General features: G+C 38.5%; 1 protein-coding gene across 1 annotated transcript in view; it reads right to left on the bottom strand.

The window, feature by feature from the left end:
* Positions 1 to 588: 588 nt before the first annotated feature.
* The window catches only part of PTPN4 (protein tyrosine phosphatase non-receptor type 4), a 180181-nt gene continuing 164890 nt past the window's right edge, over positions 589 to 15879 (bottom strand). Inside the window, exons 23-27 of the mRNA XM_082841828.1 lie at positions 14068 to 14214; positions 12447 to 12575; positions 9195 to 9343; positions 7894 to 8029; positions 589 to 1922 (exon numbers count right to left, since the gene is read on the bottom strand). Of these exons, the coding sequence (XP_082697954.1) occupies positions 1836 to 1922; positions 7894 to 8029; positions 9195 to 9343; positions 12447 to 12575; positions 14068 to 14214 (648 nt within the window). The 3' untranslated portion in view covers positions 589 to 1835. The remainder of the gene's footprint in view (positions 1923 to 7893; positions 8030 to 9194; positions 9344 to 12446; positions 12576 to 14067; positions 14215 to 15879) is intronic.

The following is a 15879-nucleotide window of genomic DNA, read 5'->3' as shown; positions in this document are numbered from 1 at the left end:
TGTGTAATATAACATTTCAATAGCTGAGAAAATTTCCACTTATATTAAAATTGGGCAATTTCAAAGTTCTAGCTCTCTGAGGACTTAAAAATTAAAAAACCTGAAGAGGAGAATATACACATCCTTAAAGGGAATCAGGTCCTCCATCAGGCTGGACAATCAAAACTCTCCATATTAACATGCTTATAACTTAATAAGTATATATAAACTGGAGCAACTTAATTGTACACAAAAATGACAAGAAAGCCCTCATTTCAGCTACTGAGGGATTACAATTAGAAACACTCAATGACGTTTCATCCCTCGTTTGTGGTCTGCCAACCAACAGACCAGTGTGAACAAAGCTTGGTAAGAAATGAAATGAATGCTGATCATTTACTTAGTGATAGAAACAAGTCACAATTAGCTGCTCTAACTTTAGTTTAGAGTTTCCATATGTTTAACTTTAATGTGTATAGTAGATGCTATTTCTAAAGTCAGGGATAAAATAAATAAGAAATTTGAAGAATAAAGCATCTTTTAACTTCAGCTGCTAAACTGTAACCCCTGTCCCTCAGGAAAGGAATGTGCAGGTTTTGAATAATTCCATAGCAGCAGAGCGTTCACTCAGTAGAACACAAATTATCTTGGCTTCTTGTGGCAAAATACAGGAATTGAGCAAGAAATAGAATTTCATTACTCTTCTTTGACTGCATAACTCTCAATACGAGAAGCTATTTTAAAAAATGTGAACTGATTCAAAATGCATAAAACTGTAAATGTACAATATACATACATACCTCCTAGTGGGGTCAAAGGAGGAGTGCCTTTTCATTAGACATACAAAGACGTCTCAAGGCACTTAAGGGGTTAAGACACAATGCATGCATTCCTTTACATCAAGTATGTGAAATCACATGATTTGGAATAAGCCAACCTTATGATAAATATAAGTTACATTATTAAATTCAAGAAAATCTGTAGGGCTTCCCTGGTGGCGCAGTGGTTGAGAGTCCGCCTGCCGACGCAGGGGACGCGGGTTTGTGCCCCGGTCCGGGAGGATCCCACATGCCGCGGAGCGGCTGGGCCCGTGAGCCATGGCCGCTGAGCCTGCGCGTCCGGAGCCTGGGCTCCGCAACGGGAGAGGCCACAACAGTGAGAGGCCCGCGTACCGCCAAAAAAAAAAAAAAAAAAAAAAAAAAGAAAAGAAAAATTGTAGATTCTTATTTATACTTTCTATAAGATGCTGGTAAATTGACAATGTGCAGCATTTCCTGGGAAAAGCAAATTCCACCTTTCTTCTTCCAAACAGCAGGTGTCTATGGGGGGAAGTGTAGGGAAAGATGTGCTGCATCCATAGGCAGTGTATTGGCTAATATTGAGAATGATATTGCTAACATTTAAAAAGTAACATCTGGTAACCAGTATAGTAAGAACATGAATCACTGGGAAACACCAGAGCTGACTCCTGATGTTGACTTCTTTTTGCTTTCAAGATACAAGTGTACAACAGAGACGATGAGAATTCTGAGCCTTGTTTGTGGCAATTCTACCAGAAGGGGACTGCATGGCACCACCACAAGATTTCCTAAATTACCCTGAACATACTCAGTTATTCACTATTTGTTTGGAGCAAAGCATGAAAGAGTCTTCAAACACATGAATGACAGATTTTGAGAGAGTGACTCTTTTTTGAAACATAAAGTGCAACAGTGCTGAAGTTTTCAGTTTTTGTTAGTTCTTCATTTTTTTTTTTTTTTTTGTCTGTTTAGATGCCATTTCCTGCAAGCAGTATTATGGCACAGTGAATATAATGGAAAGCAGTTTTCCAACACATATCCCAGACCTTTGCTTTCTTATTTATTTGATGATGTCGTTAAAGGTTTAACAAATCCTTCTTCATAAACTTTCAAAATAGCTTCACATACAAATCTGTATTGACTCTGAAAAATAAAATATAAAAAAATAGAATGGATCAGAAAAACTAGAAAACAAACAAAGACAGACAAACATCTCACTTGGCTTGCTTATACAAGAAATACAAAGTAAGACTGCACAGAGATACCACTTTTCACCAAGAGACTGGCAAACAAAGTTTGACAGCATATTCTGTCGGCAAAACCCACTCATACATTGCTAGTAGCAATGTGTATACCACAATCCCTATGGATGGACAGTTGGCCTCGTCTGACAAAATTACATTGATTTACCTATTGACCCAGCATTTCCACTTCTAGGAATCTATCCAGAAGACAAACTAGAAAAAGAAATTAAAATATTTATTCAGAAATGAGGCTATTCACTGCGGAATTACTTATAATGACAAAAAAGTAGAAACAATTCAAATCGTCATCAGTAAGGGACTGGGTGAGTAATCTGGTACATCCTCAAAGTGCGGTACTATGAAATGGGGGGGAAAGGAAAAGAAGTCTACAGACTGCTACAGACTGATTCCAGGATATTTTGTTAAGTAAAAAAAGCAAGGCAGAGAAAAGTGCATACAATATATTATCTTTATAAGAGAAAGGGGGGGAATACAAATATGTACTATCTCAAAATGTATGTTAAGAAAAAAGCAAGGGAAGGATAAATCATAAAAAAAATGGTTTCCTATAAGGAAAGGAGTGAACAGGGTGAAGGAGAGAGATAGAGAATATACTTCCTTCTTTTATAGATTTTACTTTGGAACCATGTAAAGATACTCCATAATTAGAACATTAATTTTAAAAGCCTCCATAAATTGAAAATATAAAACATATCAATGTATGTATCTAGTTGATGGCATAACCACATACAGAGGAGCTATTTCAAAGGACTTTGAAACAGTAATTTAACTGTGTATCTCTGTAGAATATATATCCCAAAGCAAAAAGAACTGTGGAAAGAAGTGAAAATTCTTTTTGGTAACGATACTGTTGGTAGTGTTAGTTTTGTTATTCTGAGACAGCTGTTGGGTAATCTGGAATAAAACAAATGAGGACTTGGGATATGCTAAGTCTTTCATTTCTGGTATTGTAGAGAACCAGCATTCTTGTTAAAGAAGAAAAGGGACAAAGATGTAAGCAGAAAATGGTAAGTGAAAACACTGTGGTCTGAGTCTGTATTGGAAGCCCTGAAACAGAGCAGGGCCCTATGGTCTATGCCCCCCATGTCCTCAGCCTGCCTTTTGTCTGTGGAAAAATTTTAGCCAAAGAGTAACTTTAATCAGAGAAATGAGAAAATGCAGAAACAATGGAAAACAGTCAAAGGCGACTGGATAATACTATAGTCATTAAGCAGAGTCAAGGACCTTTAGTTCCTCCTCAAGGGCTGTAGATAATATTCTAAGCCGTATCCTGTGAGCTGTCTTATAGATACTGAAACCCCCGCCAGGTGGAAGAAGTGAACTACACGATGACCAGGCTGTAGCCATGACATAAGCTGCCACAATTCCGAGAACTGGCCCCAAGGAAATGGGAACGAACCAACCCTGGAGAGGCCAATGAACCAACTCATTATATTGAAAACTTATAAATAAAGGGAAAGCATCAAGTGTTAATCTTGTCTTTCCTATACAGACTGTACCACTGGTTAACCAAAGAGCAGATGAGAAGTTTCTCTTTAAAGAAGTATTCCAACTAATAAATAATAAAGGAATGATAGAATATCATCATTTTGCAAGCCCAATGAATTAATGATGCAGACATTGATCACCCAAGGCTGCTAACATCACAAAAAGGAAGACACAGACATCATGTACCCTCTGAAGGAAGCTGCTGCAACCTACAGATCCATTTACCAGTTCTGGAAAAGACAGAGAACACCATCTTGGGAACACAATCAGCAAAATCCAGACTATGGGAGAACAAGTAGCACAAACAACCTGTGTTGTTCATCAAATAAACTGCAAGAAGAAAGAAGAGAGACACAGGAGGAAGACACAGATTAAAAGAGGTTTAGGAGACACACAGACCAATCAAAATGTGTGGGCCATATTCGAATCCTGACGTCACACAAACTGTGAAAACAGAAACAAAAACTCATTACATATGATATGATCCAGCAATCTGACTTGTGGATATATATCTGAAAAGATTGAAAGCACTGTCTAAAAGAGATATTTATACATCCATGTTCACAGCAACATTATTCAACAATAACCTAAATGTGGGAATAAACCAAATGTCCATCAACAGATGAAAGGATAAGAAAAATGTGGTATATACACACAAGGAAGTATTTTTTTCAGCCTTAAAAAGGAAGGAAATTCTGACACATGCTACAACATGGGTGACTCTTGAGGACATTATGCTCAGTGAAATAAGCCAGTCACAAAAGATAAAAACTGTGTGATTCCACTTATAGGATGTATCTGGAGCAGTCAAATTCACAGCAACAGAAAATAGAATGGTGGGTGCCGGGGGCTGGGGGAGAGAAAAATGGATTTAATGGCTATAGAGATTACAAAGTTCTACAGATTGGTTATACAACAGTGTGAATATACTTAATACTACCGAACTGTACACTTAAAAATGGTTGAGATGGTAAATTTTACGTTTTGTATTTTACTACAATTAAAAGTAAAAAATCTATTATGTGTGGATATAGAAATAGAAACCTCAAGAAAATACTAGCAAATCAAGTCAAGCAACATATAAAAAGAATTAAACACCATGTCTAAGTAAGATTTATCTCAGGAATGCAAGGTTAGTTTAACACCCCAAAATCAATCAATCCTTTCATCATGAGAACACTCAACAAACTAGAAAGGGAGGGAACTTTCTGAACTTGATAAAAGGCATTAATGAAAAATCCATGCTAACCTTATAGTACTTAGTGGTGAAAAACAGAAAACTGTCCCTTAAGACCAGGAACAAGACAAGGATGTGTGGTTTCACCACTTCTATTTAACACTGTACTGGAGATTCTGGCCAGGGCCAGAAAAGATGAAAAGAAAACCAAGGCATCTATACTGGAAAGGAAGAAGTAAACTATCTCTATTTGCAAATGACATGATCTGTATATAGAGGATCCTGAGGAATTATTAGAGTTAATAAATGACTTTAGCAAGGTTGCAGGATACATGATCAATATGCAAAATCAGTTTTATTTCTATATCCAAGCAATGAATAGTCCTAAAATGTAATCAAGAAAACAAGTACACTTACAATAGGACCAAAAAGACTAAAAAAACTTTAAGAATACATTTAACAAAAGAATGATAAGACTGTGCAATACAAAACACTGTTGAAGGAAATTAATGAAGACATAAATAAATGGAAAGACATTTTGTGTTCATGCTTTTGAAGACGGAATATCATTAAGATGGCAACACTCCCCAAAATGATCTGTAGATTTAATGCAATCCCTGTCTTGCTTTTTTTGCAGAGAGGACAAACTGATTCTAAAATTCATATGGAAATGCAAGGGACCCAGAGTAGCCAAAACAGTCTTGAAAAAGAAGAACAGGGTTGCAAGATAAAGATTTCCTGACTTCAAATTTTATTACCAATTTATAGTAATCAAGACAGTGTGGTATTAACATAAGAACAGACATATAAATCAATGGAATACAACTGAAAGTCCAGAAATAAACCTTTACATTTGCAGTCAAGGGACCCAGAGACAATTCATGGGGAAAGAACAGTCTTTTCAACAAATGGGGCTGAGACAACTGGAGATACACATGCAGAAGAATGAAGGTAGACCCCTACCTCACACCACATGCAGATATGAACTCAAAACGGATCTGACATTTAAATGTGACAGCTAAACTATAAAACTCTTGGAAGAAAAAACAGGAATAAATCTTTGTGACCTTAAGTTACGCAATGATTTCTTAGCTATGACACCAAAAGTGTATGTGATTAAAAACCAAACAAAACTGGATGTAATCAAAATGAAAAACTTTTGTGCTTCAAATGACTTAATCAAGAAAGTGAAAGAATAGCATAAACAAAAACATTTGCAAACCATAGAACTATGAGACGAGACTTGTTTTTAGAAAATATAAAGAACTCTTACAATTCAACAATAAAACAAAAAAAAAAAACAAATTGAAAAACAGGCAAAAGATTTGGACAGTCCTCGAAAGAAGGTATACAAATAAATGGCCACATGAAAAGATACTTGATATCATTAGTTATTATGGAAATGCAAATCAAAACCACAAGATATCACTTTATATTCATTAGGAAGGCTAAAATAAAAGATAATGATAAGTGATGACAATGATGTGGAGAAAATGGAACCCTCACACACTGCCAGGGGACTGCAAAATGGTGCAGCTGCTGAGGAAAACAGTCTGACGGTTCCTCAAAAAGTTAAACAGAGTTACCACATGACCCAGCAATTCCACTCCTGGGTATATACCCAAGAGAAATGAAAACATTTATAAACAAAAACATAGACACAAATGCTTATGGCATCATTATTCATAATAGTCAAGAAGTGGAAACAATGTAAATTTCCATCAACAGATGAATGTGTATCTATTCAATGAATAAGCAATGAAGTACTGATATATGCTACAAAATGTATATACCTTTTAATATTATGGTAATTAAAAGAAGCCAATTATTTATGAAAGATCAAATTATATGATTCCATTCACATGAAAAGTCAGAATAGGCAAACCTACAGAGACAGAAAGTAGATTAATGGTTGCCTACGGCTAGGTTGGGGGAAGCCTGGGGAAGGTAACAGGGAAAAATGGGTACAGGATGTCTTCTTTGGGGTGATGAAAATATGCTAAAATTAGATAGCAATTATGGTTGCCAAACTCTGTGATATAAAAAAACCCAGCGAAATGTACACTTGTTAAAAAGGGTGAATTTTATGGCATGTGAATTATATAAAGCTGTTCTAAAGTTTAAAAAGACATGATTTATATGAGACAACCGGAAATCTGAATACTGGCTATTGCTAATATTAGGGAATTACTGTTAATTATACTTTGGTGTGATAATGGTGTTGTGGTTTTGTTTAGAAGAAAAAAACACTCCTTATCTTTTAGAGAGACACACTAAAATATGTATGGACAAAACAATATGATGTGTAGGGTTTGCTTCAAATGTGCAGACAACAGGTGGCAGTATGAAGGAAACACCACAGCCAGTGTTGGGGCTGAGTATGCAACACAGTGTTGATTACATTATATTGTCTGCTTTTGTGTATGTTTGAAATTTTCCATAATTAAAAGCTAAAAAAATGACAGGCACTTACCACATAGGTCAGTTCACTTCAGTAACCTTAATGCCACCAACAGTGCTAACGTTTCACAATGGCTTAATATAAAAAATAATCTTAGCGTTAACTCTAAAATTCCATGATTCCTCTTTTGATTCTTGGAACATAATTCAGAGTCAGTATAGAATATAGTAAGTTAGTAGCTTAATGTTGATGATTTTTGTTGTTGCAATTTAAGCTCCTATGTAAAAAAGAAAGGCAATTTCCCCACAGCTGTTTCACTGAAAACAGGTCTATCAAGATTCTCCAGTCTAGGGACACTATCGTTCTCAGCACTCCATTTGACTAAGTAACCCAGGGCACGTTCCTCCTCTGCACCTGTTTAGGCAGTTCAGAACTAGCATGATAGGCTGGTGTTAGCAAACGTTTTCTGTAAAAGACCAGATAGCAAATACTTTCGTGTTTGCAATCACATGGTGCCTGCTGCAACTTCTCAACTCTGCTACTGCAATGTGAAAGCAGCCATAGACAACATGTAAACAAATGACTGGCTGTTTCCAATAAAACTTTATTTATAAACACAAGTGGCGAGTTTGGCTCATTGGCAGTATTTGCTGGTCCTTGTGCTAAGGTTATTAGCTCCTGGCAGAGAATTAAAAAGAGAAAAGTATGGTTTGAAATATATACTGATAACAAAAACCATCACGTTGAGAATGCACACTCATACATGAGGCACGTAGTACTTACAGGAGTTTGGATCATCATGGCTCGTTGGTCTCTCATTGTTCTCACAATATCTAGTGGATAAACTGGCTGATTGCATTCAATGAGACACATGGCTGTTTCCATGGTAATAAGAACCCCAGTTCTTCCAATCCCAGCACTAAAAAAGACAAATATGGGGCAAGGTCTGATACAATTCTGTTACACTTCTTGTGCCTTTTGTACTGAATCATATTACAGTAGAAGAACAATTTTGATTTTAATGTTTTATATTAATAAAAGTAGCAAGCCAACTGGAAACTATTTTGGAAACCAAAAAAAAAAACAAAGTCACTTAATACAGATTAAATGGTCTGTAACCACCCCTCCCCCACTGTTAGTTGCAAATATACAATTTTAAAAGTTACACTTCAGTTTTTAAAATCTGAACAAGGTATAGAAGCTTATTGGAGAAAACAGCTTTAAAATACAAAATAAGAGGATTACAATAATAAATCATTAACAAATGCACAAAAGACAACTATTTTACACACTCAAAAATCAATTTTTAAAACCAAATTTAATTTTCATTAAACTTCACCATTGACACAGTTAAGAACAACTTTGTGAAGTACGCTGTGAATGTGGATAAAGTAGCTCTTGGGAACTAAGGATATGAAATAGCCAAACGTGTCCACCATTCCTGCCATTTTGCCTCTCCAATATTTGGTCTACAGTCTGTTTTGATGATCTGAAAGTCTGCTCTTAAAAAGTGCTGGAAAGTTTAAGGATAAAGAGATACCTTAATACATCCTCTGAATAAAGCGCTTGGATAAGGAGAAAATAACTTCTGGCTCCTAATCTCTGCAAGGCTGTAGCATGGTATCTGGTCCCTTGAGGGCAGAAGGGTTCAGTGTGAAAGGAAGGAGGGTGTGAGCCGCCATTCACCGGGGCTCTTGGAAGTAGTCCCTCCTGAGAGGGTTGGGCAGCGCCACTCCAAGGAGGTGAGATGCTCACCAAACGTCCTAGGAGGGGCCAGAAGCAGGAAATCCAAACCTCAGGATGCAACCTAGCTCCTGCAATGCTGTATTTCATCAAATCTATGAAACCATTAACTTTAGGACATAACTATGAAGAAGACAAACTGCCAAGAATCAGCACAGTATTATTCTTACTTCTTATGATAAAATTTCTGTCAGTCATCTGTTAAAACATACCCTTTGCCTTCTTCAGAGCCTAGCTTCGAGATCTATCAGAGTGACAACCGTAACTGAAGGACGTATTCCCTTTTAAAAATGACACATCTAGTCAGTTACTCAAATCCTAATAGACAGAAAATAAAATACCTGCAATGAACAACAATAGGTTCTTCCTTGCCGGCCCTCTTATTTCGTACATGGCAAACAAAATCCAGAAAGTCGCTTGAATCGTCAGGGACCCCATGGTCGGGCCAGGCTATATACTGGATCTGAGTGAGCTGACGACTCTCATTTTTCTATGTATAATGAAAAATTACGCACCTGAGTTAGAAATAATCCTTAAAATATAAACAAATATTCATGTCACTTTAATTTTAGGAGAAAAGCAATGGACTTCCCTGGTGGCGCAGTGGTTAAGAATCCGCCTGCCAATGCAGGGGACACGGGCTCGAGCCCTGGCCTGGGAAGATCCCACATGCCGCGGAGCAACTAAGCGTGTGCGCCACAACTACTGAGCCTGCGCTCTAGAGCCTGTGAGCCACAACTACTGAAGCCCGTGCGCCTAGAGCCCGTGCTCCACAGCAAGAGAAGCCACTGCAATGAGAAGCCCGTGCACCGCAACGAAGAGCAGCCCCTCCTTGTTGCACCTAGAGAATGCCCGCGCTCAGCAACGAAGACCCAACGCAGCCAAAAATAAATAAATTTTTAAAAAAACAAAAGAAAAGCAAAAGAAAGCACTCTCATTCCCCCCTGCCAAAAAAGTAATGTATAAACTCAATAAAACCCAAAAGTTCAAGGAAAAGGAAAGAAACCATTTTACAGAAACAGCTGTACCCATTTAAGTATCAGTCGCTTGGATTATTACTCTTCTTACAACTCAATTTCTGTATTTGTAGAGTATTTTTAGGATGATAATCAAGTAAACAGGCAAAAACAGATTAAGATCCCAGAGAAATGTTTAAAAGAAAACTAAAGAATTGTTAGGTGAGCAAAAAGTAAGGTAAAAAAACCACTTTTTTTAATGAACAAAGTTGGGCTAATACTTATTGATAAGTGCAAGTGAAATTACGGATATCAGGAAAAATAAAATCTCAAAATAAATGTAGGTTAAACACTGGAGAGCATAAAAACACAAAATCAATCAGGACTTAACTCTTTTGGGAGCCAAAAGTTGGTATAATGAAGAAAGTAAGGGGCTTCCCCGGCGGCGCAGCGGTTGGGAGTCCGCCTGCCGATGCAGGGGACGCCGGTCCGTGCCCCGGTGCGGGAGGATCCCGCGTGCCGCGGAGCGGCTGGGCCCGTGCGCCATGGCCGCTGAGCCTGCGCGTCCGGAGCCCGTGCTCCGCAGCGGGAGAGGCCACGGCAGTGAGAGGCCCGCGTACCGCAAAAAAAAAAAAAAAAAGCAAGTAAGGTACTGAATTTATACATCTTGGCTCAAATGTCAACTTTGCCAGTAAAGATGCTAATTCAGAGCCTTACTTTCTCCAAGTGAAAAATGAAATGACATCTACACCTCAGAGGGACAGTCTTATGTTAAAAGGATTCAGTGAGAGGACCTGCCAAGCACCCAGTCACAGCTGTTTGGAATCATATGCTCAATACTTGGTAGCTATAGTCATTCAACACTATGAAATCTGGTTACTATCATTTACATTAGATGGAGCTTCCAGAAAAGAACGTGAAAGTAAGGTAATCAAGAGAGAAGAATTCCCAAAGAGACCTCAGTTTAATTTGATAACTAATTTTTCAGATGAATTGAAGGTATCTAGCACAGATTACCTTTGACTATTATTGTTAACAAAAGAACTTAACGGTACCAATAATCTACAAGAATGGGTAAGGTAAAATCATATTTTATTAAGTTTTGGGGTAGCATTTATCTGTCTATTCATCTATCTACCCATGTATGTATGTACTGATGGTAGCAAGTTAATTTTCCCAATTATAATTGGCTCCAACGTTAGAAACTAATTTGTGTCTTAGCATAGTTCTGAGGTACTCAGCGTTGCAAAGAAAAGCCACTAAAATATATACAACTGCCATGGATAATCTGCCGGTGGAGAACGACGGGATACACATATCACCTGATGCAACCCTCTTCAAGCTCATCTGTCATGTCTATTTAGGAAAGTGAAGAACCAGCTTATTGGCTTGCCTTGTCATACAACCACAAGCTATACAGTGTCCACGCCCACACCCCAAATTCATTCTCCTATCTCTAGCCCGTAAGATTTTGAAAACTTTACTTTCTTGTAACTTTAGCTTTATCCAGGGCCAGGTTCCTTCAGCACAACGTGGCGCTCCTTCCCTTTCTGGTCAGTAAGGCCCTGTCTCACTGGACTCCTGTAATCACCCTCGGGGAGGGGTGCGGTGGCGGCGGCCTGCGTGTGGGACCAGGGGAGACGTGGTCTCGTCTCCAAAGGCTTGGCCGTTGATGCTGTGCTGTCTGCTCTTCTCTAGCATCACTTCTTTCTGCCTTCAGCCCCCAAAGCCCCTACAGCCTCTCTGCCCCAGGTGGCTGGTCCAGGCTCTGGCAGCCCAACAGGACAGGCACGTGCTGCCCTCCACACATCTCCCAGCTGGGTTACTGAGCCGGCGTTTCCTCGTCGGTTTCCACTCTGGCTTTGATCTGGAAGCCACGTGGACTGACCCAGGCAGCAGTAAGAAAAACTAACAATTTGAAAGCTATAATCTGTCTGAGGTCAGAAGGTCCTGCCTACGATCTTTTCCTCCTTAATACTGAGAAGACTGTGAAACTGCTCTCTTCCACTCTTAAGGGGAATAGGGGGCTTCCCTGGTGGCGCAGCGGTTGAGAGTCCGCCTGCCGATGCAGGGGACACGGGTTCGTGCCCCGGTCCGGGAAGATCCCACATGCCGTGGAGCGGCTGGGCCCGTGAGCCATGGCTGCTGAGCCTGCGCGTCCGGAGCCTGTGCTCCGCAACGGGAGAGGCCACAACAGTGAGAGGCCCGCGTACTGCAAAAAAAAAAAAAAAAAAAAAAAAAAAAAGGGGGGGGGGGAATAATTTGATAGCTTTCAATTGTTCTTTCCATTTCTACAGATGGACTCCAGTACCTTACTGATAATACGTGGAGGAAACAATCTATGGCCAACACCCCTGGCATAATTTTTATGAATAGGAAGAGTACAATGTTAATAGTAGTAAGTATTATTTACTAGACTATTTTTTCATTGATCATTCGTATTTACTTACAGAAATTGGAAATATTATAGTAGGAGAATACATTTCATAAGATTCCGAAGTATCCCAATGAAGCAAATAGTTCAGCAATTTTTTAATATTTCTTAGTAACTAGGACTCAGACTAAAAACATTTTCATCTGTCAAAGCCTCTACCTTAAACAAAACAGCTCTAACCAACAGACCCCCTGCCTTCGTACCTCCTGGTTAAACAGTGTCATCTTCCTGAAGACATATGCAGTGTTTCCTTCTTCTGAGTGGCAGGTGACTTGGTAGCACCCATAGGATGAACTTCCTGTGGGTTCCGGCCAATACTGGTGACACTTAACCTGGTATCAATAGATTTTAGAAATATACATAATTCAGGTTCTCCAATTTTTAAAATGTTTTAATTTTTAAGAACTTTCAAACTTACAGAAAAGTGACAAGAATAATTTAATGAACTCTCATATACCCTTCACCTAGATCTACCAACTAGTATCATTTTTTTCTTTGCCACTTTTTCTCTTTGTAATAATAGTCTGTTTGGATATATTTTGAGACTGCAAATATCCTGTTTACAACAAGCTTCCACCCATTGTTTTACCATTACACTAATTTAGATTTAAGTTAACAATGAGAAAGAATCTTCAACTAAAATGCCAAATGCAATCCATTTATTTTCATAATTAAGATTTTTTTAAAAAAAGGTTTCATGACATACAATTCACATACCATTCAATTTACCCATTTAACATACACTATTCAATTGTTTTTAGTATACTCACAGAGCTGTGTAACCATTACCACAATCACTTTTAGAACATTTTCGTCACCCCCAAAGGAAGACCCACAGCCCTTAGTAATCCCTGTGTGTCCCTCTGGCCCCCTCTCCTCCCTCTACGCCAGGCCTGGGTGACCACTAATCTACTTTCTGTCCCCTATGGCCTACTTTGGACATCACATATAATAGAAGCATAAGATACGCGGTCTTTGGTGACTGCTTTGTTCACTTCGCACAGTGTTTTCTAGGTTCATCCATGTTGCAGCATGTATTATTTTTTCATAACTTTTTATTGCCAAATAATATTCAACTGTATGAATATACCACATTTTATCTGGTACATCTGGGTTTTCTCCCACTTTGGGGCTATTAAAAATAATGCAGCTGTGAACATTTGTGCACCAGTTTTTGTGTGGACGTGGACTTAATTCTCTCGGGTATTCCTAGGAGTGACACTGCTGAGTTACAGTCCCTCTACGTTTAGCCTCTTAAAGAGCTGACAGGCTGTCTTCCAAGGCAGCTGCACCATTTCACAAACCCACCAGCGGTACAGGAGGTTCCACTGCCGGCACATCATCACCAACACAGGTGATTTTCTGTCATCTTTACTTTGGCCACCCTACTAGATATGACGTAGTAACGCATGGTGGCTTTGATTCGCATTTCCCTGATGACTAATGATGCTGGGCATCTTCTCGTGACCTTGTTGGCCATTTGAATATCTTCTTTGCAGAATCATCTATTCAGATCCTTTGGCCATTTTTAAATGGGGTATTTGTTATTTTATGGTTAAGCTGTATGAATTCTTTATATATTCTAGATACAAATCCCTTATCAAGTATATATTAGTCCATTTAAATAATAATGGCTAACACTTATATCACATTTATTATAACACACTTATTATGTGTCAGTCACAGTTAAGCGCTTATCCATGATGATTTTAATCACGACCCCGTAAGAAAGGACGTTAGAGGTGACAGAAGAGACCACACGACGTGGCTCTCTTGACTGTGCACGCGATGCAGCCTAGAAAAGCTTTGGGCAGCGTGACTTACTCTGCCATGCTCGGCCTGTGTGGTCAGCATCACAACCGTGGAGCAGCCTTGTTCCCATGCCATCTGCCAGAAGTCTGTACAGGTGTGTGGCAACGGCCCTTGGCAAGCGATGTACTGATTTATTATTCTAGAGGAAGGAATTTCCATCTAAAAGGACACAAAAACAAAATCGTTTGCATTATTACTTTTTACTAGGATCAAACACATGAAAATCATCTACTGAATGATAACTGAATACAACTAATCTCAATAAATTGCAAAGTGAGTAAAACAAATCTTTATCAACAATTTATTTTACATGCAGCAGAAATTTCTTGGCAATGTGCAGTAGTTATACATATTTATCTTTCAATCAGCGGAAACAGGAATTTAAATATTTTCCAAAGCGCTCTTATGGTTTTTTTAAGCGCAGCTTTACAGAGAATCCTGTTTCAGAGGCAGAGAATTGATATAGAAATAAAAAATGTTTGCCTGTACATAGAAAACAAACTTATGGTTACCAAAGGGAAAAGGCAGGGGATAAATTAGGAGTTTGGGATCAACATATACACACTATATAAAATACATAAAAAACCAAGGACCTACTGTATAGCACAGAGAACTATATTCGGTATCTTGTAATAAATTATAATGGAAAAGAAAAAAAACTGTCTCTAACCAGCTTATTAGTAAATTTTGTGAGAAGCAAAAATTCTGCCATTGGCTTTAGTTGAGATTTTTCATATTATATATGTGTATATATGTATAATGTGATGTATAAATATTATGTAATATGCACATAATTATATATATAATATATGTAACATGAAAAGATTAGAAAAATATTTTAAGTTCATTATTTTCAGAAAGTAAGACTGTAAGTATTTGGGGAAGATGAACCATCATCTTATTGTATTTTTAAGACTGAATTAAAAAAAAGAAAAGGTGACGTGTACATGGCAACTGGAAGGATACCAAAGGGTGAGGAAAGAAGTCTCCTTCCCATCCCAGCCTCCAGTTTACACTCAGGAGGGCAATCCTTTTTCCTAGCTCCTATCATGTCCTTTTGAAGATATACTACACACGACACACAAATGTACACGTAAAACTACTTTCCTTTTTTGCTGTAAAATATAAATGGTAGCATATAATGTTGTTCTGCATCTTGTTTCCCTTTTTTCTACTTTACCTTTAAAATCATGTCAGATTAGTACATAAAATTTCATACTGTGTAATGGCTCTACTGTATAAACGTACCGTAAATTCATATAACATTTAAGGTGTGGCCAATTTATCTGCTATCATAACCAAGGCTACACTGAATAGTTTGTAGACCTAACATTTTTGCACACAGGAAGAAATATATTTGTATAGGCAACAGGAAGAAATGAGAACGCTGGATCAAAGTGCATGTGCATTTAAAAATATTTTTTAATTAATTAATTAATTTTATTTTTGGCTGCATTGGGTCTTTGTTGCTGCACACGGGCTTTCTTTAGTCACGGCAAGCGGGAGCTACTCTTTGTTGCAGTGCGCGGGCTTCTCATTGCAGTGGCTTCTCTTGTTGCGGAGCACGGGCTCTAGAGCACAGGCTCAGTAGTTGTGGCACACGGGCTCTAGAGCACAGGCTCAGTAGTTGTGGCGCACGGGCTTAGTTGTTCCGCAGCATGTGGGATCTTCCCAGACCAGGGCTCGAACCCGTGTTCCCTGCCTTGGCAGGCGGATTCTTAACCACTGCACCACCAGGGAAGCCCTGCATTTAAAATTTTAACAGACGGCTCCAAATGGCTCTCCAAAGAGGTCGTCCCTATTTATACTTCCACCAAGAATGTA

Source organism: Leucopleurus acutus, assembly GCF_964270905.1.
Source record: "Leucopleurus acutus genome assembly, chromosome: 6".
Taxonomy (NCBI): Eukaryota; Metazoa; Chordata; class Mammalia; order Artiodactyla; family Delphinidae; genus Leucopleurus; species Leucopleurus acutus.
This window is presented reverse-complemented; position numbering and strand designations above follow the sequence as displayed.